General features: G+C 48.7%; 1 protein-coding gene across 3 annotated transcripts in view; it reads right to left on the bottom strand.

The window, feature by feature from the left end:
* The window catches only part of NDST4 (N-deacetylase and N-sulfotransferase 4), a 2,547,020-nt gene that overhangs the window by 1,244,767 nt on the left and 1,277,186 nt on the right, over positions 1-25,067 (bottom strand). For all 3 annotated transcript variants that reach the window (XM_069631065.1, XM_069631066.1, XM_069631067.1), the window contains one exon: positions 9,781-9,909. In XM_069631065.1, coding sequence (XP_069487166.1) covers positions 9,781-9,909 — 129 coding nt within the window. The remainder of the gene's footprint in view (positions 1-9,780; positions 9,910-25,067) is intronic.

The raw sequence follows: 25,067 nt of genomic DNA, 5'->3' as shown, positions 1-25,067 counted from the left end.
ATATTGTAGTAGAACCTATCCAGGGACTGCATTTTCAATCTTTAGTGCTTCGTATGTACCTTATTTCTGATCAAAATTACATCCCTGTTGCTCAATACAGTGAATACAAATGTTTTCACTCTCTAACAGTCCAGTTTGTCGCTAGCAACACACTTGAAAATAAAAATAGTAGATCACTGGGGAGGAGGTGCAAACCCAGATACCAATTGTACCCCCTTTTTCAAATTTGAGTGTTTGAACCATTGAACTGCCAAATCCCCGGTTATGATGCGTGCAAAAGCATGTCTTAGCGTAAACACAGCATGGTTATGTCACCATGCACCGGGCAACCAATGGTATTTTCTGATGTTTTGTACAAATCAGGCAATCAGTTTAAAATACTATTGCACATTTCAATATGTGTGTTTTAATTTTAGGTCATATAATTCATTGCTCAAAAATGTTTATGAATAAAATAGAGCAGAGTTGAGTTGTTTGAACCCAACTTCCATGGCTCCTTTCTTTTTCAAGGCAAATCTCCAGTCCCTGTAGACCACAGATGCTCTGGTTTGTATTGCTTGCAATCACATATAAGCTTAAACAGAGCAACATCAAGAAATATATAGGGGGAAGTTGGTTTGTGGAGATGTTGGTTGTCTTATCTTGGCAAAGGGAACGTCAGGTGCTGCCCATGATAACAAATATAAATTACTATGTGCATTACATGGCCTGCAGTAGCGGCCATGTAGTTATGGTTAAGTTGCTCAACCAATTGGAAGAACACTTTTTGGGTGGCTTATAACTTTGCACACCCTGGACGTATCCTCACAAGACTTTGCAAAAAAGGTATATGGCCCGGCATATTGATTCTGCAAAGTTTGATGCAGTTTTGGGCAGGGGGCAAAGTTATAGGGGAGGTCCCAAAGTTGTGTTTTTTCCCATAGACGCAATGGGAAAAAATGTTGCTCATCCCTACAGCCTAAACCGCTTTGGATTTTCACCAAATTTGAGGCCGGAGCGGTGGCTTGGTACCGGAGGCGTGATTTTGTAAATTCGGTGCAAATCTGTCCAGTTTTATTTTAAACAAAGAAAAAGTAGCTAAAATCAAATTTGTGATATCAAGGTTCGGTCCGTGGACACACTTCCCCGTTCGGTCTGCGGACGGGCCTCCGATTGGTCTAGAGGGGGTGAACGCATGTACATCGGACACATCCACTGATTGGATGGTGAAAAGGGTTAGGTGCGTCATATTTTTGGAAACGCCCTCCATGTTGATCCGCGGACAGTCGTGGCTGACCGCGGACAGTGCAGTGAGGTAAAAATCTGGTAAACACATTTTGGGTTATTTGGTGGTAGAAAGAGGATCTGGGAAGGGTGGGGAAGTGGAAATATTATGATATGGGGCTATTTTTGTACGTGGAAAAAGGTTGGGCAAGTGGTGTATCAGTCCGCAGGCACTGAGGCAGTTCGCGGACAGCACCTTGAATGGACAGCTTGGAAAAGACATTTGGGGTTATTTGATGGCTGAAAGAGGGCATATAAATGGTAGGGAAGTAGAATGAAGGTAATATAGAGCTGTTTGTATAGGTGAAAAAAGATTTTGAAATGCTGCTGAGCCGTGGTCTATTTCTGTGTCCACAGACATCCTTTTTGATTGCTGGGGTTTTAGGGTGAGTTTTATTATTTTACAGTCTGTTGTATGTACTTTTTATATGGTTCATTATACTGTGGTGGTTGTGGCCAGCGGCCAGAATCTTGGGGACTTTTGTACAAAAATCCTGAGGGAAGTGAGATTTCATCAAATCATCTTTGATTAAAATGTTCAGAATTTGATGGTGATAATTGATGAGGACAAGGGTGACAGGTGCAAGAAGAACAGTGATAGGGAACATTTACAATGACATAATTTTGCACATACTATAAAAGTTCTTTAAAATCATTACTTATGTCATCTAATTTTTCAGACAAGTTCATGATTTGATGATTTACAGTTGGCGATAGGGCTTCTCTTTGTGATTCTGGGGATTGTGGATAATTAAACTGGGCGTGGTTTCTTCATGAAAACTATGTACTCTAAGAAAAACAGAAATTATTATTTTAGTAAAGTGTGTACAAAATACATTATTTGTTTACATTAAAACATGTATTGTCTACCATTGGAGAAGTTATCATCACTCATTGCTTCTTTTGGGTAGTTCTCTTCTAATCACCGAAGTGTGTTTGCCATTTCTGTGAGAAAATTAAAGTGTTTCTGTCTTATAACACATTTGTATGTAATTAAAGCTAATAATAGACACATAAATACAATGCACTTAATATTTAGTGAGAATGGCCCTCATTCCGACTCAGGCGTTAAGGGGTTTACGGCGCCGTAAACGGCGCTGACCCTTAACGCCTGATTACAAGGTTCCCTTTGCGGGATGGCTTTTAACGGCTGCTTTTTGCAGCCGTTAAAAGCCATGCCGCAAAGGGACCTTGGCGATAATTACGGCACCGTAATTTACGGTGCCGTAATTATCGCCTTTCCCCATTCCCATTATGCCCTATGGGGCAAAAATGGGAATGGGGAAGGGGCCATTGGTGAATGGGGAATTACCGCCCCACTCACCTTGGAATGGGGCGGTAATTCTGCCATCCACCATGGCGGAATTGCAACCTTAGCGGCATGGACCATGGTGCTAGTAGCACCATGGTCCTCCGCCAAGGTTGTAATGAGGGCCAATGTGTTGTCCAATAAGCACCTGGTGTTTCTCAATCTGTATGCAGAGTTGTAGTGAGGAGATTATATGAAGTGTACAGTTATTGTTTGTGATTGGTGCATTCCATTGTAATTTGTGTTAAATAAAAACAAATATTCATATTTTTTAAAGTAAGTGTCACAAACATTAGTTATCATTTTATGAACAACTGTTTGTTGGTTGATGGGTACAACTTTTTTTGGTCTCCCTATGATTATGAGCCTTGTGAATGCTGTCTGTTGTCCGCAGACTACTGCATTGTCCGTGGACTCCATATCTACCACACAGGGGGTTTGGAGGAGTATAATATAAGGAACTTGTAGCAGATTAAAGGTTCACTAGTAAAAACCTATGGAATTCAGTGAAAAAACTTTGTTAACGGGATGTTACGGTTAAGTTTCAGTAACAAAAACCCATGAAATTCAGTGAAAAAACTTTGTTGAAGGGACGTTATGGTTACAAGTAAAACCAAAAAAACCTTGAAATTTGTCAGTTATGGTACGCTAAGCAGCCATAACCTGCGCCACCACTGTGCACTGATAAGACTAACACCCAGGACATCAAAGAAGACACCACAAATGTCATTGATGACATCACTAATGACATCACATATGAAATTAATTTTGATAAAAGTGGTTGTGTTTATAATGTTAGTACCAAGATGTCAGGGGAGATTGGGAGACCTATCATGACCCACTTAATGTATTAAATAATTTACTCATCTAAACAAAACATGATATTGGAGTGCTGTTGTTACTTCAGGAACCTAATCATACATGCAGATAGGCAATGGCTGCAGCATGCACTATAGAAGTACAATATTTTAGATTTGGTAAATTTGGATAGTAAAATAATGAATGGTACCTTATCAGAGTTATGAGTAATGATACAATACACAATGAATAAATAGCTAATAGCTAATGATTGAAGACTTACTACATATTTGTGTTAGCACAAACCATACATATCAAGACCATAATGCATACAAATCTGAGGCACATACAGGGAAACGTCAGTAAGGAGGAAAGAAACAACACCACCAAAAAAACCACAGTAACATTAGACTTTATCATCAAGTACACAAATTAATTGTGTGTTTGAGGCCTGGTTATTTACCCATGTATCTGTACCATGAACTGAGGCCAAATCCTAAGGAAAGTGCCTTAACAACACACAACAAGGTTAATGTCTACATATGTAACACCTTTTGATTTTTAAAATTGTCTCTATCAGTGAACAAAACCACGTGGCGTAGATATGTCAGTGAACAAAAAGAAGCGTCCCAGATATGTGATGTCATTGGTGATGTCATCAATTACATTTGTGATGCCATCTTTGATGTCCTGGGTGTTAGTATTTTTTATGTAATTTTTTTCTTTATTTAACGTGTTACGTGGTTATGCAAAATGACAACTTTTCAACACATGAGAAAAACCATAATCCAAGTAAAAAGGTAAAATAAAGGTAAAAATAAAGAGGACAATCTCCCCACAAGTCCCTTATCACCCCATAGTCTAATCCCCAAGAAATCACAACCCCCTCAATATCAATGAAGATCATTCAGAATCAGCATCGTCTTCCTCCACATAATTGTGAAGATGATGCTAGATTGGTTATTACCATTCATAAAGAGTGTCCACATCCTCTCATTTATAGCACCAGCTTCAATTCCAGCAGCCTTATAGGCAACCATCTGCAATGCTGCTACTGCTTCACAACTCATTAGCAAATGTTTGCAGCTCTAAGTTGGACATTTCCACATAATCTACAGCAGCAAAGAGGCCGTGGAATGTTAGACCAGGCTCCAAGAATTTCAAGGGTCTTAACCGCGTTCATTTTTATTTTAAGGTAATCCCAAACCAGGCAATTACCCACAAACTGATGGATATTGGCTGGATAACGTTCATGTGCCAAAATATAATCATGGAATAGAACGCTATTACTCTTAATACTGATATTCAGTATCTGCTGGCCACGATAGTGTTCAAAGATTGTTCTCATAATGGTTTTATGAAGATTGAAGCAAGAACTTAAGGTACTACCCGAAGCCACAGCATACCATCGATCGGCAGTCAAGGGAATGTTAGCTAAGGTACTATTTGACATAAAGCATAACTTAGTCCTTGCAGCGTCAACAATGAGCTGATTTAGACTACCACAAGGGGCATTTACAAGTTTCCAACAGGTTTTAAGACAGGATAACTGAAATCTCGCCTCACATGGGTGTTAGACATAGCAGTGCACAGAGGTGGCGCGAGTTATGGTTGCTTAGCGTACCATAATTGGCAAATTTCAAGGGTTTTTCGGTTTTACTTGTAACCATAACGTCCCTTTAGCAAAGTTGTTGCACTGAATTTCATGGGTTTTTGTTAGTGCAACTTAACCATAACACGCCTTTAGTAAAGTTCTTTCAGTGCATATTATATGTATATAACAGTTGTTGTTAGCAAGTTATTCTCCTCTCAGTGTGCTTAGGTAAATGTGTTAGGGACTCAACTAGTACTACAACATGCCTCCTGTAGACACTGGTGCCGCCAGGCAGTTCTTACAAGCGGTTCTAGGCACAGAGTATATCAGTACCATCACTCTAATGGCGAGAGAGACGGGGCACATTATTCTTTGTGACTGAGCAGGTTGCAGGAAGTCCCACTCTGAAAGTTCTTGGTAACCCTATTAATGACTACTTGGCATGCAAAGGCGTGTATGTCCCAGAAAAAGTCCAAGGAATGCCACCCACATTTAACATTCAACTTGGAACATCTGGCTATGTGATATATTGCTCATTGACATTGCTTAGAGAGCCAATCACACATTTTCCTGTTTTGATCAAAATCACTGTGTTGAGAGAGAAGTTGAAAAAAGCTCCTTCTAGAAATTCCTCTGATAGACCTCCTGGCTGGTGAATGTCCCTATCGCTCAGCGCTGTATCAAGCTGTGTTTAGTATATCTACACTCTGCTCCTCCCAGCCCACTGGAAATAAATGGTCATATCCTTCGCATTCAGTGCCCACTGATTTTAGAAATACATTGTCTGATTGTGTCTGCTTTCCGTCAAAGGCAACAGTATCAGTGCGCAGGGGTGGCACACCCTGCAGTGCACTGGTAAGCACAATGACTAGCCGCTAGCAGGACATTCTGGGGGAGGGCTAAGCCTGATATTAGAGAACACAGACATCCCAATAGATATCACCCGAGCAAAAGGCACATTTGATCTAACACCGCAACTTGACATTTTCAATTAAATTATTCATTAATGAACTCGACTAAAAAGCCATTGCAGAAAAAATAATTCACTTTACAATAAAACACATAAAAGAATGCACACCTAATTTCAATGGGTACCCATACTCAATAACATTAAAATAAACTGCAAAAAAAAAAGTATTGCACGCTGGGAGCAGCCTTTGCAATGTGTACCCTCGTGATTATCTGGCGTTCCTGATTCATATAGTCAAGGCCTGTAATCATCCAGTAACACAAGGCTTACATGCATTTAATTATGCCCCTCAAGTGTAATAAAATCAGTTCCCAGGAGGTACGGTGGAAATTAATTACTCATTTAGCTTGCTCCACTTGGCTTATAACACAATATTTAAGCAACTTGCTTTATTATTTACTTCTTGTAATGGCTGCCTGTAGATAATTAACTACGGCAAGCTCTGCGGAAGAGCCGCTGTCACTCAACATGTATCTGAAGGCGTCACACATTCTCCTGAAATCAGACTTGAATGCTATATGCTTTGGACAACATGTTGCAGACCAATGAGTCCCACATTGCCCCTTAGCAATTACGTGTGTGATTGGTGGGAGAACTACTTAATTACCATTAACACACTGAAAATCTCAGTGTGTGCATGCTTTTCTGTATATGTGCTTATACTCTGGGGTGACCACTCAATTCCTTGAGTACTTTCTCACCAAGAAGAACATGCATTGAGTGATTGTTTTAGACATTGTTTAGATTTATTTAAGCAAAAACCGCTCTGGGCACGAGCTTTACAGGCCAAATAACGCCCCAGGGCTGAGTTAGAAGCCTGCGTGAAGCGAGAGCTTTAACATTAGATCCAGGGCATTATCTGCCCCAGTAAACCCCTCGCCCAGAGAGGTTTATTGCAATTAACATTCAGGCACGTTCTATCGGGATGCTAACAGGGTTTTTTTGAAGTTGAGAAATGGAGGGTTTGTCGTTTCTAAACTTTAAAAAGAAATACAATGCAAGATGGTCGCAATGGATTAGGGAGAAGGTAAATACACGTAGCCTCTTCTTCCATTCCATGGTGGCCACTGCCGTGATGAAGGTGCGCCAGGAAAAAGGAGTGCAAGGTAAGTCGGGAGGGTGTAGAGGTGGGTGGGTAATGTGGAAGTGGGGTTGGGATGAGGGGGGAAGGAGGGAAAGAGAGCATGTGGGGCGAATTTATGGGATTCACAGCTTGGAAGAGGGCGACCTCCCGCTTGCGAGGAGTCTGAGAGCTGGTTTTTACCATGAGGTAAAGTCCCCGTTCTGAGCCTCCTGATTGGCTGGGAGGCTGACTCCACCGAGAACTCATTTTTATTGAGTACAAGGATGGGAGGTTAGAGATGAAGTGTTACAGGTGATGCGTTGAGAAGGGATAGGGTCAAGAGTTATGAATGGTGAAGGGTGTTAGCATAAAGGGTAAGTTTGAAAGGTTGGGGTGAGGATTAATGTGTGACTTGATCAGCGGGAGGATGGAGTGGTGAAGCCTTGGGCAAAAAGACTCATGGCCCAGGCGACCCCGCTTTAGGGACCTCCAGTTTCCCAATGCAGTGCTGCAAGTGGGTGCCTGGCACTGCATGCAGCATCCAGACCTGCTTTTATAGAGTGAGTTACAGTGACCTCTCTTCATTTGCAAACATCCTCATGTATTTTTTTACCCAATTTGAGCTTAGAGGGGCACTCTGTGTCAGAGCATTGTTGTTGTGATGATTGTTGAGGGTGTGTTCGGTAATCAGTGTTAATTTAACCTTCACATCATTTGTTATACCAAATTCATGATCATGATTTTTGCCTACTTGAATGCAATATGTAGGAGACCTTAGAGAACCAAACTCAATAAGCAGGTTACGAAGAAGGTGGACTTGCACTGTAAAAAATATTGATCTGAAGTACGTATTTATTTAATTTTAAAGTGCTTCTTGTGTTCAAGGGGCAGCTTTGGGGAAGGATACAGAAAATAGGGGAACGATGGGAAAAGCCCGAGGGAGAGGGTTGCAATGCTAGTCTTGCAGGTATGCTAGGGCATCAGCCTGACCGGCGATTCTTTTTATATGAGTGGGTGCATATGACAGCAGAAGAGAATGAATGCATCCTGAGTGTGATCTGTACACTCCTCAGTTGCTACATGATCATTATTCCCCATGTATGTGGCACTCTGAGATGGGTGCACCTGGATTGTAGGAGCACCTGACCCACATTCAAATCTTTCCTCTGAGGCGTGCGTATGAGAGGGACACTCGACCCTTGGTGTCATCTCCCAGTTTAATCTGAAATAGGGGATACCCTTCAAGGTAATATGGTAGCTCAGCATCATTGGGGTCCATTGCCTGATTTGGGAGTTGGCCTATTGGGGGGAAAACCTGTGGCAGTAACCTCCCTATTCCCCCTATTCCTCTGCTTCTAAAGTAGGGGAGTCACATCATTACATGTTCTCTTAAATGACCTGGTGCTTCTGGCCACATGAAGGGTCTCTGCGGAATCCCTGGTTACCTCCTACACGTGGCACGTCACACCATGGATGGACAACCCCTCATGCTCAGAGCCCTTTACAGTACCAATGTCAGGTTGCACAAGGTGATTTCATGCCACATCATAGTCTATTATTAGCAGCCGAGCCAAAGAACTGGCACATCTGCAGGCATTGGGCAAGAGTGTGCGAGCACTAGCCCTTCCAGGGTGCAAATCATGGCTGGCTGTCATGGGAGGCCTGGACAAAGAGCCATATAGTATTGTTGTTCACTGAGGCATGAGGATCACAACAGGATTTAGTGTCGTGGGAATATGGAGTCGGCATTCGTGCCTGAGGAAAGAGACTTTCCCCTGGAATCGACCCCTTACTGGGGAGCCCAGGTTTATTCTTGCTTAGACCTTTGGATAAACCCCTTAAATGTTTGGAGAGGGTCCCTTTCCCTTTGTCTGCCAGCCACGTCCATGCCTCTGCCTTGAGGTCTGCTTTAAATGCACGGTCTCTGGTAAAACATTACGAATCTATGTATTTAGGATCCTTTATTAAGCAGATACATAACTATCTTTCAAGCTTGAAATTTTCTTGTAACTTTTCGTAAGGAATCACATTTAATTCCCACTAAACCAACCTGTGTTCAGGAAGAAATTGCTCTCACTGGATGTGATAACTTTCACTTTTGTGTACGAGTACAAACCAAACTTTCACAATGTAAATAAATCCGCAGCATGGCGTTTCCTCAAGTCCTACATGGGCAACTATGTGTACGATTGTCTGTGTGCATTCCAGTTACATTAGTTGTGTACACATATGGTTGTACAAAGTTTAGACTCATTGCAGAAAAAAAAAGCTTTGTGAAGATCTTCTTGAGAAATTGGTAGGAAGAAAATAACCCAAGCCCATGCATACAAAGCTTAGAGAACGTGCAAATACACTGATTGTCACTGTCTTGGCTCGGGAGCATAGCTCAGGGAGCACCACAAGTTTGATCCCTGGGTCCGCGCTTAGAAACCTCTGGCTATTAAGCGTGAAATAAATTACGTATCATAACATATCATATCATAATACAATCTTTTCAAATCGAGCCATACAACCTTTGCAAATCGATTCACAAAAGATTATAAGACAAATGACCAATTTCACAGAAATTGTAAAGAACGGAGTTGGGCAAAGAACTGTACACAGAAGACAATTTCGATCAGAGGGCACATTTGGAGAATACAAGTTATGTGTGCATAAATACGTGGGATGGTGAAATATAAACCCCATGCCCACAGCCTAATGTAACCTGTGGTTCAACACAATGCTACAGTACACAAGGATCTTCGAATGACTGTATAGAAAAGAAGAGGGCAAATACATACGGGGTTCAGGAGAATGGTGAGGAAGAGTTCCCCTCCCTGGATACTTTTGTCTAGTTCTTGAGGACCTCCGGGATACTCCTTGTAAAATATGGTGTGGGTGAAGAGACCACACGTCTGACGAGGCAGCACCTGGATACACAAGAGAAAGGCCTGCGTTTGTACAGTGTCATTGATTCATTGACCATTTTCACATTGCTCATGGATTTATTTGAGCATTTATAAAGCGCACAAAACCCAGAGGCATCTAGGCACTTGAACTTAAGAATTTGGTTACATACATGGAGTTCATCTTACAAGGTAATGCACAGGGTGTACACGATACAGAGAACGTCCCATTCATACATGCAGTTACATTGCCTACATTTCCCATATTTTCATTTGTTGTGCAAGCTGCAAAAACTTAGCTCCATCCTGCAAGTTGGTGCCGGCGTTGACTCTGAGCTAATTGAATTTGTGACAAGATTCTTTAAGGAGAGTTTTGCTTGAAGAGCAAAGACTCGTGTTCCTCTCCATGCCATCATGGTCGCCAGGATGCCCGACTGTGAACAGTATTGATGCCCGTAGATACATTCCGGCTGTTTACAACGCGAATCTAATTATTCACCCAGAACATGGATGTTCTTTTTAGAACGTCCAGCACAAAGGAATGTCTGGAAGTCTGCATCTGCTTTTTCAGGAGATCATGTTTTAAATATTTATTTATTTTATTTTTTTGATTAGCATTTATATAGCGCACTGCAGCCCTGAGGCAACAGAGATGCTGCCATATGAGTGCAATTTAAATATGGTTGTCTTCTTGAAAAGGTCCTTCCATTTTTGAAACTTGGTAGACTTGTTATATCAATCAACATGTCCAGTTCCATTCAATATATATGAAGCCGTAAGTCACTGGTTTAAGCAAAGTTAGCAGAGTGTGGTGGCACTCATGAAAACATGCATGCCAGGAAACATCATCACCAACTTACTGTAAAAAACATGCCCGACTTCCACCGCTGCTGTGTATGCATGTGCCACCCTTGCCTTAACTACACACAGAGGAAATGCACTTCGTGTGCATGCCCTATCCACCTTGCCGTGGCATCCTTATATTCTTGTGTGTGACCTGTTTTTTGTTTTGTTTTGTTTTTTCTTACGTATAACACAAGTGACGTGCATCCGCATTGCACTGTCTATAATGCACCATCGAGAAGATGCCATTCTGGCCCCTCCATTGCCTGTAGGCCTTCATACCTCCCTGGGGGAAAGTCGGAAGCCTTTCATACCACGCATAAGGGACTGTGGATTGCGTTAGCCTGTGATGAAATGCATACATCCCCCTGTAAGCATTGACAGATGCAGGAGAAACCCCTTCCTGCATGTATTACGACAACACACACAAAAAGGCAATACTATTGCACCTGTGTAATGCTCTTTAATTCCGTGCAAACCTAATAATCATTTATCCTGGAAGTATTCCTGTAGTGTACGTTTAATTCTGAATTGTGCTTCCACTCAGTTTCTAAAGAAGACTTACTAAAGAGAGAGGGAGCCTGCGGTAAAACTGCAAAATCCCCATGGAGTTCTGTGGACTCCAAAAACTGGAGACTAACTTTGCTATACGTTCATGTGTAATCTGATGGTAAACGCGACATACTTAGTGGTGACATCGGTATTACAGCCAGTCTCAAGCGGCCCATTGTATGTGTGTTAGGGCAGGCTCCACTTTGCAATTCCAGCCAGCAAGTTCAAGTTCAACAAATGATCTATCTATCTGACGACCTTCCAGCGGTGTGCAGAATACCCTTTAAGCTCAAACCGTTCGGACTCAGCAGATTTACAGGGTAATTCATAGAATTTCGCACAAAAGTGGCGCACGCGGCTGGCGCACAGTGTGCGCGTGCGAATGTCTGTGCCAGCCGCGTGCGCTAAAATCAATTTCCACGCACAGCGTATTCATGGATTTTAGCCTCCAAAACCAGCCGTGGCGCAGAGTGGCGCAGCGACCCTGCAGCAGCGCCAGTTACGCCCCCAAGAACCCCCTCGCGCAAGGAAAAGCCATCAAAATCCCCAATCCAGCGCAAAGGGCTGCGTTAACCCTGGACCAGTTTACAGGGCTGCAAACAGCAAAGCCAAGCGGGGAACGTGTATTACTGGGGTTTGCGTGAAGTTTCACACGCGATTGGAGCAGGGTACATGTACAACGGGGTTTGCGGGAAGTTTCACACGTGAAAGGGCCTGTGCGAGTGGGGTACGTGTATTACGGGGGTTCGCGGGAAGTCACACACGCGATTGGATCCGGGTGCGTGTATTTCGGGGGTGTGCGGGAAGTTTCACATGTGAAAGGGCCTGTGCGAGTGGGGTATGTGTATTACGGGGGTTTGCAGGAAGTCACACACGCGATTGGATCTAGGTGCGTGTTTTTCGGGGGTGCGCGGGAAGTTTCACACACAAAAGGGCCTGTTTGAGTGGGGTACGTGTATAACTGGGGTTCGTGGGGAGTTTCACACGCCATTTCAGCAGGGTACGTGTATTACGGGGGTTCGCGGGAAGTCACACACGTGATTGGATCCGGGTATGTGTATTTCGGGGGTGCGCGGGAAGTTTCACACACGAAAGGGCCTGTTCGAGTAGGGTACGTGTATTCCTGGGGTTCGCGTGAAGTTTTACACGTGAAAGGGCAACGCCCGTGCGTGATACGTCACAGACATGCTTACGCGCTGAGGGCCTTTGGTCCAATGAAATCGCGTATGTGTGCTGACCTGCTTACGCGCTAAGGGCCTTTCCTCGAATCACACGATGACGTGCACATTTTTCACGTGCCAAATCACTCCGTATCAAGCTGGCCACGCATACACACACGGAAGACCACGCTCCTGACCTGAAGGCCATTTTCTTGCTCCCAGAGCCCCGAGCACGCTCCCACCTGCCATTTGCTGCTGCCTGACTGTCTGCTGACCACGTGCCTTGCTATTTGGTGCCTGCACATCAGCCATCTGCAGGGGTCCAGTTGCTGTGCCCACCCCTGCTGGAACAGAAGACTCCCGACTGGGATACCATCGCTCCACAGCCCAGCCCCAGGACCCAGTTGCCCACCCACTCCTGCCTCTGGGGTTTCCATGTCGGGCACTTCTCCATCTGGCACCACTGGCAACCCCCAGCCAGAGAGGCACCAGCTTCACTGCCACCGAAGTTGGTGTCCTGGTGGAGCATGTCCTGGGGCATTATTATGCCCTCTTCGGAACATCACTCGCCAACAAGGAAGGACGGGAGAGGATCTTGGATGATGTAGTGGTTGCCATCAACACGGAGGGGGTGGCAACCCGTGACATCAAGAACATCAAGAAGCGCTGGGAGGACTTCAGGTCCAGGACCCTCCACAAGGCCCGGCGCCTCGCGGAGGGGGGCCGGGCACGCATGAGTAACATCCAGATGAGGGTCCTGGAACGCGTAGGCCCAGCGCTCCACGTCCAGATCCTTCGGAGGCAGACCCGTCCAGAGTTGAGCGGTAAGTGGCCAAGCATTGCTGTGTGAGACAGGGCATGTTACAGTGTGCTGCTAGTCTGATGCTTGCCTGTATGTGTGACATAGGCCATGTATGGATGTGTGTGTGCCGGGACATCATGGTCATGCATGTGAGACCAGTTATGTGTGAACCATATGGTTGTTGCATGTGTTTTAATGCAACTATGCGGAATGCACACATGAAAGCATGGCTGTCTGTGTTCCTGGACATGAAGGAGGGGTGAGGAATGGGTGCTGATGTCATGTACATGTATGGTGCACATGTGTGTGTATGTGCCAGAGAAGTGTGTGTGTGACTTTGAAACGCCATGGCTGCATGTGACTTTGAAGGCAACATCTTGGTTTACAGGGGCCCTTCTACATGGATGTTGATGTTGATTGCAGGCGCCAGGACTGTTTCTGCATGTGTGTTGTGTGCATTCACCCATATGTTGTGAAATGACAGGATGGAAGTGACATTTGACAGTGCCACTCATGTGTTATTGCTTCCTGTCTAGGGTATTTTGTACTGTACCCTGATGCTTGTGTTTTATGTCTCCCTCTACGCAGCGTCAAGTGAAGAAGAGGGCGGAGACGGCGCTGTGGAGCCAAGCGGCAGGGATGCCTCCACTGGGCGGCGACGCAAAGCCCAGCCACCCTCCCAGGAATTACCATCATCTGGGACCGAGGGGGCTGGTGCTGCGTCTGCCACAATGGCTGTGGCGGAAGGGCCGGGTGAGCCCCCACAGGGGCTTCCAATGGTGGAAGACGGTGTGGAGACATCCAGGTTGGTGGTCTCCACAGAGGAGGAGGAGCCCGCTACTGAGCCGCACATGGGGTCAGGTGGGGGTAGTACCGCTGGTGCAAGTGGTGCAGTCCAGGGCCAGGGTCAGGAGGCAGCACAGGTCACCACGGAGGGGCCTGTGCATGTCGCTGTCCCTGACCCTGTGACTGCACCAGCAGGGAGGCCCCGTCACAGGCCCGTCCGCAGGTAGGGGAGAGTGCCATGTCATCTGCCTCTCCACTACCTGCGGACGAGGGGTCCCCACGAACGTATGGGCTCCGTCCTGGTTGGTGGGTCCCTACATGTGTCGTGCACTCTGGCGGACCTTTCCTCCTCTGTGGAGACTTTGCACCAGTCATTCTCCACACCGTCTTCCGGCCCAGATTCCACCAGGGCACCCTGTGGACCTGGCCCGACCAACGTAGCTATCTTGGTGTAGCTCACATCCCTGCCACAGTCAGGAGTTGGCGGCCCAGCAGGGGTGGACACCACAACTGGAGACCTGCTGATGGAGGATGTGCAGGCAACATCAGACACGGCACATGGACAGCAGCAGCAGGAGCAGGCTCTAGGTGGGAGCCATCATGGCTCGGGGCCTTCGACATCGGAGGGGCAGGCATCGGCCAGAGGGCAGGAGGACCCAGGACTGGAAGTGTCTTCCGTGTGGCAGCGGTTAGGTCATGCCATAGATGCAGAGCAGCAGCGTGCAGAAGAGGCACAGCTCACGATGGTCAGGGCGGAGAACTCCATGCGGAGGGCACCTGAGGCGGGCCGAGTGCCTCGAGGCAATTCGCAGGGAGTTGGAGGAGAACATGTCATCATCCCTGCGAACCCTCTGGGCCATGGAAGAGGACTGCCTCCAGGACATTGAGCAGGAGTTTGATGATGCCCTGGCCCGGGACATCCAAAAGTGAGCCGTCGGACTAGCCCGCTGGCCTTGTAGATAGTTTTTAGAGTTAGGTTTCCTTTCATTTTCCTTTTATTTGTGGCCAATGGACAATGCCACACACATTTGTATATAGTTATATTTTTAGGTAGGTAGGTAGGTTTCAATTTTTTTGGTTGGGATCATGGACCCTTTACATCCTTGGACAATGGATTGAATATAGTTGGACTATGGATTGATTTCTCTTATTTTCTGTATCATGAACATGAAGCAATGGAGATTTTTTTTTACATTTCCTTTGGATTTGCGTTGTTGGAGGGTGACTTTGGACTGTTTTTCTTTCCATTTTTTTTGGATTGGTTTTCATTTTCAGTCAATCAACTTTTTCACATGCTTTTCATTTCATGTTTCATATTTTGGTATGCTTTCATTTCATTTTTGATTCCATGTACATAATACATTTTCATTTTTTAGTTCCATGTGTGGGATTCGCTCATTGGGTTGATGCATGTGAAAATGTGCGTTTACACAAGCAATGCCAACCAGTGTATGTGTGTGACGGACATGTGTTGATGTACATAGTTGAATTTTGGTTTGTGTCATGAGATCAGCATTTCACTGCTGGGGGGTGGGGGTGCAGGGGGACATGAGTGGGACATGAGTGGGGGCCTGCTGGCAGGTGCCCTGCACTGTTGGGGGTGGGGGTGCAGGGGGACATGAGTGGGGGCCTGCTGGCAGGTGCCCCTCACTGCTGGGGGTGGGGGTGCAGGGGGACATGAGTGGGACATGAGTGGGGGCCTGCTGGCAGGTGCACTGCACTGCTGGGGGCTGGGGGGGTTGGGGGACATGAGTGGGGGCCTGCTGGCAGGTGCCCCTGACTGCTGGGGGTGGGGGTGCAAGGGGATATAAGTGGGGGCCTGCTGGCAGGTACCCTGCACTGCTGGGGGGTGGGGGTGTAAGGGGACATGAGTGGGGGCCTGCTGGCAGGTGCCCTGCACTGCTGGGGGGTGGGGGTGCAAGGGGACATGAGTAGGGGCCTGCTGGCAGGTGCCCAGCACTGCTGGGGGGTGGGGGTGCAGGGGGACATGAGTGGGGGCCTGCTGGCAGGTGCCCTGCACTGCTGGGGGGTGGGGGTGCAGGGGGTCATGCGTTGTTGATCAGAAGTGCAAGGTGACATGTGGCTTGGCTGGGGGGCATGCCCATGGTGGATGGGCTGCCTGCGGGACATGACCAGAGGTGCAGGATAGTCCCCTGTGGTGTGGGCTGCCTGCAGGGTCCGTGGAGGGTGTAGAGGGAACACCTGGGAGGACCCACACTGCCAAATCATGTGTAGGACTCCCCTGCATCCCCGAAATACACGTAACCTGCTGAAATGGCGTGTGAGACTTCCCGCAAACCCCATAATACACGTACCCTGCTCGCACAGGGCCCTTTCGCGTGTGAAACGTCACGTGAACCCCAGTTATACACATACCCTGCTGAAATGGCATGTGAGACTTCCCGCGAACCCCGTAATACACGTTCCCCGCTCGCCCAGGGCCCTTTCGCATGTGAAACTTCACGCGAACCCCAGTTATACACGTACCCTGCTGAAATGGCATGTGAGACTTCCCGCGAACCCCGTAATACATGTACCCCGCTCGCCCAGGGCCCTTTCGCATGTGAAACTTCACGCAAACCCCAGTTATACACGTATCCTGCTGAAATTGCGTGTGAGACTTTCCGCGAACCCCGTAATACACGTACCCCACTCGCCCAGGGCCCTTTCGCGTGTGAAACTTCACGCGAACCCCAGTTATACACGTACCCTGCTGAAATGGCGTGTGAGACTTCCCGCGAACCCCGTAATACACGTACCCCGCTCGCCCAGGGCCCTTTCGCGTGTGAAACTTCACGCGAACCCCAGTTATACAGGTACCCTGCTGAAATGGCATGTGAGACTTCCCGCGAACCCCGTAATACATGTACCCCGCTCGCCCAGGGCCCTTTCGCGTGTGAAACATCACGCAAACCCCAGTTATACACATACCCTGCTGAAATGGCGTGTGAGACTTCCCCCGAACCCCGTAATACACGTACCCCGCTCACACAGGGCCCTTTCGCGTGTGAAACTTCATGCAAACCCCATCAATATTGGCCCTGTGCGAGCACGGTACATGTATTACAGGGTTCGCAGGAAGTCTCACACGTCATTTCAGCAGGGTACGTGTATTTCGGGGGTGCAGGGGAGTCCTACACGTGATTTGGCAGTGTGGGTCCTCCCAGGCGTTCCCTCTACACCCTCCACGGACCCTGCAGGCAGCCCACACCACAGTGGACTACCCTGCACCCCTGGTCATGTCCTGCAGGCAGCCCATCCACCATGGGCATGCCCCCCAGCCAAGCCACATGTCACCTTGCACTACTGATCAACAACGCATGACCCCCTGCACCCTCACCCCCCAGCAGTGCAGGGCACCTGCCAGCAGGCCCCCACTCATGTCCCCCTGCACCCCCACCCCTCAGCAGTGCAGGGAACCTGCCAGCAGGCCCCCACTCATGTCCCCCTTTACCCCCACCTCCAGCAGTCAGGGGCACCTGCCAGCAGGCCCCACTCATGTCCCCCAGCACCCTCACCCCCCAGCAGTGCAGGGCACCTGCCAGCAGGCCCCCACTCATGTCCCCCTGGACCCCCACCCCCCAGCAGTGCAGGGCACCTGCCAGCAGGCCCCCACTCATGTCCCCCTGCACCTCCACCCCCCAGCAGTGCTGGGCACCTGCCAGCAGGCCCCCACTCATGTCCCCCAGCACCCCCACCCCCCAGCAGTGCAGGGCACCTGCCAGCAGGCCCCAACCATGTTCCCTTGCACCCCCACCCCCCAGCAGTGAGATGCTGATCTCATGACACAAACCAAAAGTCAACTATGTACATCAACACATGTCCGTCACACACATACACTGGTTGGCATTGCTTGTGTAAACCCACATTTTCACATGCATCAACCCAATGAGCGAATCCCAAACATGGAACTAAAAAATGAAAATGTATTATGTACATGAAATCAAAAATGAAATGAAAGCATACCAAAATATGAAACATGAAATGAAAAGCATGTGAAAATGATGATTGAATGAAAATGATAACCAATCCATATAAATTTGAAAGAAAAACAGTCCAAAGTCAGCCTCCAACAACGCAAATCCAAAGGAAATGTAAAAAAAAAAAGAAATCCATTGCTTCATGTTCATAACCAAAAAAAAGAAAAAAATCAATCCATAGTCAAACTATATACAATCCATTGTCCGGGAAAAAAAAATTCCATTGCGCCATGTGCATAATGCAAAAAAAAAAAAAAAGGATACATGATGAAACTATATACAATCCATTGTCCAAGGATGTAAAGGGTCCATGATCCCAACCAAACAAATGAAACCAACCTACCTAACTACCTAAAAATATGACTATATACAAATTTGGGTGGCATTGTCCATTGACCACAAATGAAAGAAAAATATAAAGGAAACCTAACTCTAAAAACTATTTACAAGGGCAGCGGGCTAGTACGATGGCTCACTTTTGGATGTCCCGGGCCAGGGCTTCATCGAACTCCTGCTCAATGTCCTGGAGGTGGCCCTCTTCCATGGCCCTGAGGGTTCGCAGGGACGACGACATGTTCTCCTCCAACTCCCTGCAAATTGCCTCAAGGCACTTGGCCCGCCTCAGGGCCCTCCGCATGGAGTTCTCCGCCCTGACCATCGTGAGCCTTGCTTCTTCTGCCCGCTGCTGCTCTGCATCTATAGCATGGCCTAACAGCTGCCAGACGGAAGACACTTCCAGTCCTGGGTCCTCCTGCCTTCTGGCCGATGCCTGCCCCTCCAATGTCGAAGGCCCCGAGCCATGATGGCTACCACCTTGTTGCTGCTGCTGCTGCTGTGCCTCTGCCTGTGCCCTGGCTCTTGCTGCCTGCACATCCTCCTCCGGCTGGGGTGCAGTTGTTGAGGTGGCCACCCCTGCTGGACGTCCGACTCCTGACTGTGGCAGGGATGTGTCCTCCACCAGCCTGGCCGCAGGGTAAGAGGCAGCTCCACAGGGTACCCAGGTGATACATGGGTGGGAAGATGACATGGAGGACGACTGGGGCATAGGGGTTCAGTTGAGGAGGGGGTCGGAACAAGGTCCAGAAAACGGAGGAATCCAGCCCTGGTGAGCTGTCCCAGTAGGTCAACGCGGTCAACGAGCCATCCGAGAAGACGTGCAGTCTCCTCATGAAAAGACTGCAGGTCAGCTTGCATGAACCGTTGAGGCAACGCCAACCCACCCAGGACAGGCTCAACCCGGTCCCGGATAGCCACGTCTGCAGGGAGAGGAAGGCCAGTTGTTGTAAGCGGATCCCCTCCCTGAAAACGGGTCTGGACGTAGGCATCCCTGCTGGAGCGAGGTGATGCAGTCACAGGATCGGGGACAGGATTACACACAGGCACCTCCACGGTGGCCTGTGCTGCCTCCTGTCCCTGCCTCTGCACTGCACCACTAGCACCAGTTGAATCCCCACCTCCAGACCCCGTGTCTGTCCCTTGCACGGCCTCCTCCTCCACCAAACCCCCCACCAACCTGGATGACTCCATGTCATCTTCCTCCGTCGGACCCTGTGGGGTCTCAGCTGCCCCTTCTGCTGCCGAGGAGTCCAACTCTGACCTCCGCCTCTTGGACCTACCCTCGGCAGCTGCGGCCTGGGACGCGGCAACGGACTCCTCACTCCCCGACGAGATCACAACCTGGGAGGGGAGCCGGGCCTTGCGTCTCCGGCTGGCGGTGCGATCCCTGCCGCTGTGCTCTACAGCACACTCTCCGCCCTCTTCATCAGTTGACGCTGCAGACAGGGAGAGATAGGAGACAAGCATCAGCTCACTGTACAATGGACTGATACACACATGACAGTTCCACATGAGTGGCAGGGTCAAACTTCAGACATGGCATCACAATCCCCAACACACATGTCATTTCAACTCACACACATGAGCTATTCCACAACCATATCACAACGGCCAGCAACATCCATACACATACAACAGCATGAGCAGCCAAAGGTGAGCCAGATATCACATGAAACACAGGGAGTGCACTAGACATGCACACACGCCACCACACTTACATGCATGTCTACATCTCCTGCAACTGTTTCAGTGAAGAGATCGCCATACATGTCACATCTGCCATTCATCCTTCTCCATATCAGTGTCACGTGCATCCATGATGCATCACATTTGCACACTTGTGAAATACACATACATGCACATGTACACAGTGCAGATACATGAATTATGAACCACCATCTGTGCCACAACCATGCCAATGTACATACAGAGAGATTGAAACCTGTGTGCTCCCACACCTGCATATGCCCAGCATGCTCATCAACACATACACCATCAATGTGTCTCACACCTGAGAGGACTCACATGTGGCAGCCACACGTCCATGTTCATACACATCCCTACATGGCCCTACATAAACACATGTTAAACCTGCACACTACTGGCACAACACGACACGCACAGCATACCATCAACATGCATGTACACTTACCGCTCGACTCTAGCCCGGTCTGCCTCTCAAGGATCTGGACGTAGAGCGCTGGGCATATGCGTTCCAGGACCCTCATTTGATGGTCTGACAGCTAGCCCCGGCGCCCCTTGGCATCCGCTGCCTTAGCGAGGCGCTGGGCCGTGTTGAGGGTCCTGGACCTGAAGTCCTCCCAGCGCTTCTTGACATGTTGTAAGTCGCGGAATGCCACCCCCTCCACGTTGATGGCAGTCACGATGTCCATCCAGATCCTGGTCCGTCCTTCCTTGTCGGCGCGCAAACTTCCAAAGAGGGCATCATACTGACCCAGGACTTGCTCCACCAGGACACCAACTTCGGTGGCACTGAAGCTGGTGGCCCTATGCCACTCTGGCTGGGGGTTGCCAGTGCTGCCAGATGGTGTAGTGCTGGACATGGCAACCCAAGAGGCAGGAGTGGGTGGGCAACTGGGTCCTGGGGCTGGGCTGTGGAGCGATGGAATCCCAGTCGGGAGTCTTCGGTTCCAGCAGGGGTGGTCACAGCAACTACACCCCTGGCTGACGTGCAGGCAGCAAATGGCAGGGCATGTGGGCAGCAGGCAGTCAGGCAGCAGCAGATGGCAGGTGGGAGCGTGCTCGGGTCTCTCGGGGGCAGTAATTCGGCCTTTTGGGCAGGAGCGTGGTCTTCTGTGTGTTTTCGCGTGGCCAGCTTGATACGGAGTGTTTTGGCACGTGAAAATCTTGCACGTCAGTAATTCGAGGAAAGGGCCTTAGTGCGTAAGTGCGTCAGCACACGCATGCGATTCCATTGGACCAAAGGCCCTTAGCGCGTAAGCGCGTAAGTTACATTACGCGCGCGAGCGTTTCCCTCATAGCACGTGATGACAGAGCACATGTGGAAAAACTGCACGTCCGAGTGACATCGCATGTAATTGGAGGAAAGCGCCCGCGTACACGCGTCTCTGACGTGTACGTGTGGGCTGGTTTAAAAGCTGCGTGTAGGATGCCATTTCCTTGTACGTGCTTTTCGTGGAGAGCGAGTGGGTGAAATCTGTACTTCTTGTCGGTTCACACGTGATTACTTCACAGCGTTTCTAGTTCGTACTCCCTGTTACCTCTGACAGATCTTTTCAGATTTTTTGTTGGGCCTGTTTCCTCAAACAGAGTTCACTTCTCCTTTTGTCCTGTCTCCTCAGACAGCATACAATTCTTCTTTTGGCGGGGGTTTTGCCATCGCGCACACGTGCGTATTTTTCACGTTCTTTTTCCAGGCAGACGGTGAGTTCTGCATGTACTTAGCAACTGTGCTTGTCCCGTGTGTCGCGTCCCCTTTCAGAGGTCATTGTAGGCTGTGTGTATTATGCGTACGCTTATTTTTGTGTTTCTGGGTGCCACAGCGTAGTGCGGGTTCATTTGTTCATGCACGTTGTCTACGAGGGGTTTCGTGCACGTTTATTTTTGATTTTGGGCTGCCTGTGCGTTGCGTGACCCGTCATCTTCCCCCAGGGGTCACAGACAGCCTTGTTAGAGCACTAGGGTACGAATTCCATCTGGTATCCTACCCCTTAAAACCCCCAATTGCCCAGGACAATAGTTTACTGCAACTCCCATACGCACAACAACATCAGTGCCATGGTTGGGAGGTGACCAAGCGGTAAGGGAGGCAAAGGTGGCCGACCCTCAAGAGGTGGGCGTGGTGGGCGTGGTAGGGGACGTGGCTGGGATGTGCAGGGTGCCCCTATGCCCCCATGTGTGGAGGAACAATCAGGGACACCCACCCCCCCATGGTTGAGGGAAATGTGGCTGACACCATCCAAGCTCAGCCCCTGTTGGACCAGCCCATTGTGTCACCTGACCTGGCACAGGATGACTCCCTGGCTGACTTTCAGGTCAGCAAGTCTAGGCCACGTGTGGCGGTGCAAGTTGTTGTCACCAATTCACGTGGATCTGGGGAAGCTATGTCATCTGCTGCCCCAAGTATGCAGGGTGGGGAGGCTGCAGGGGCAGCTGCAGCTCCATCCGCCCCAGCTCTGACTCTCCCAGCCAGGACAGTGTCAGTCTCAGTCCATCAAACTGACGTTCCCCCTGCCAACATTACCCTGCAACCAAAGCCTGCATCAAGACCTATGGTCATTGTGCATTCCCACACTCCCACTACCCAGTCCACCGGTGATTCTGCCCCTACTGACCAGAGCGGCATAAGCTCCACCTTTAAAGAAGAGGAAGAAGGATGCTCTGGCACGACAGGCTGAGACCCCAGACACGGCTAGACACTCCGGTACCTCAAGGAAGCCTTGCTTAAATGATCCAGAACTTGATGCACTTGTGGGCTATGTGTCGGCACATAGCCACGTAATGCTGGTGACTGCAGGGTGCAAGACCACACCTGGTCAACGTAAGGCACACTGGCAGACCATCGCCGACCGCATAAGTGCCCTTGGATTTGTGAGGCACACAGCTGATGATTGCTACAAGCGGTGGAATGACCTGAAACGCAGAGCAAAGAACAAGCTGGCCTCAAATCATGCCGCTACTCTGGTGACTGACGGTGGGTCTCCACAAGAGGACAACAAACTCACTGAACATGAGTCTGTTGCTGGGGCCTTCATCACAGAGAAACAGATCTAAGGTGTGGGAGGACTACCTGATTATGATGCATTGTCCGGTGAGTGCCCATGCATGTGTGTGTAATGTATGTGCATGTTGTTTGGGTGACGGGTTCTGATTGAGTGCCAGGTGAGGGTGTGTGTGCCTGAGTGGTATGGGTCACCCATGTGCTTCATCCAAAACATTCAGCGGTCTTGGATTTGGGTGTGACAGTATCCCTTCTGCCCACATTAGAAATTTGGCTCAACATTACGGCAGTTGCCCTTGAAGTGGCATCTTGCAACAACATTGTTTGTATTTTTCAGTTCGTTCAGGCTGATTGATTCAATTCTCCCACTTTTGCTATGCATTCCTCAGCCCTATTGTCACATTTGTGACATGCTTCTGTCATTTAAGAACCCCACATTGGCCCACATGTGTTACCCTGTTAGGTGAATGATTTGACCATTCAGGCTAATTGAGTATTGGCCTGCTCACAGGAATTTTTGGGGCCTGTTTGAATATGTAACATGATAGTTCTTTCCTGTCATGTTGAAGTGCACAACCATTGATGTGTACATTGGCCTGCAATCACCGTATTTTTGTACACTGGATGTGTTGCAGTGTGTGGCACATGCCTATTTTGTCACACTATGTAGCATTTTTCATCTCACCATGTCCATCTCACATGGACGGCTGACAGTATTCATTCACTGACATCTGGATGTACTTGTGGAATGTACCATGGCTTTGGTACATGCCATCTGTGTGATGGCATGTGTCATGTATGTGTATTGGACATGCCACTCACAGGCCAATGTGTGATGGCAGTGCTACCCAGCATGCAGCAAATGTGTTGCTCTTCCATCTTGGTGTCATCAGTGTCTGCCTTTTGCCTCCCCTTCCAACTCTGTGACAGTGCATGCATGGGAGGGTTATAGTCATGTGGTACATGTGTAAATCGTGTACTGGTTCTGTAGCTTGTCAGGCCTTTGTGTGTGCTATGGTGCTAATGCCTGTTTCAATTTTTTGTCTTTCATGTTTTTGCAGGGGATGACGCACTTGATGCTGTTGAGGTTGAGGAGATGGTGCAGACCCAGGAGGAATCTCAGGCACGACCGGCCACCAGTGGGGGATGTGGTGTGGTGGTGGGTGAGAACCCCAATCTTGCTGCAGAACATTCTCTCGAGGGGTGCTTCTGGGTGCACCTCCACAGACCTCTATTCAGGTGCTGATTCGGATGATGAGACCTATGTGGCGTCGCAGGTAAGTGTTTCTGGCAGGGATTCTGTTCTGTCCAACCCACCTGTACCAGGGGTAGAACCCTCTATGGGGATGTCAGTGTTGGTAAGTCCGCCTTTGGCGGTTACGGATGCAGGGTCACACTCCACAACATCTGATCCTGTTCCTGGGCCAGCAGATCAGAGGGGGAATGCAGTCCTGCAGCCTCAGGCAGTGCCAGCACAGCAAGGCGCAGATCGCCTTACCCCAAACAGGTGTGGTGCCCGCCGACGCGGTGGCCGTACGCCACCAGGCAATACCGCATGGGAACAATCCATGTACGGTGTGGCAACCCAACAGGCAGCATCAGTTGAGATGATGGCTCAAGCAATGGAGAGGGTGGCCACTTCCATTGTCCCCCCTGAAAGGCAGATGGAGCAACTACAGCAGGCAACAGACTCAATTTGCCAATCACACAGGGAGGACATGCTGGTGTCCAACAGGGACAGATGGCCGGCACTGGAGACTCTACGCCAATCGATATCATAGAGTCCCAGGGCCACAGGGAAGCCCTGAGGGTAGAACTCCATCACCTCAGGGAGACTCTTGTTGACCTTCAGGCTTCCACTAACTTGAGGACAGAACAGCAGCTGGAGCGGCTCACACGTTCGCTCTCAGCTGAGATGCAGGCAACTCGGGAGGAGATCCGGGCATCACTTCAGTTGAGGCATGGGGATCTCCGCACTATAATCCTCCAGAACGAGACCTTTCACACCCGCATGCTTGCTG

Source organism: Ambystoma mexicanum, chromosome 6q (genome assembly GCF_040938575.1).
Source record: "Ambystoma mexicanum isolate Mex_15411 chromosome 6q, UKY_AmexF1_1, whole genome shotgun sequence".
NCBI lineage: Eukaryota > Metazoa > Chordata > Amphibia > Caudata > Ambystomatidae > Ambystoma > Ambystoma mexicanum.
This window is presented reverse-complemented; position numbering and strand designations above follow the sequence as displayed.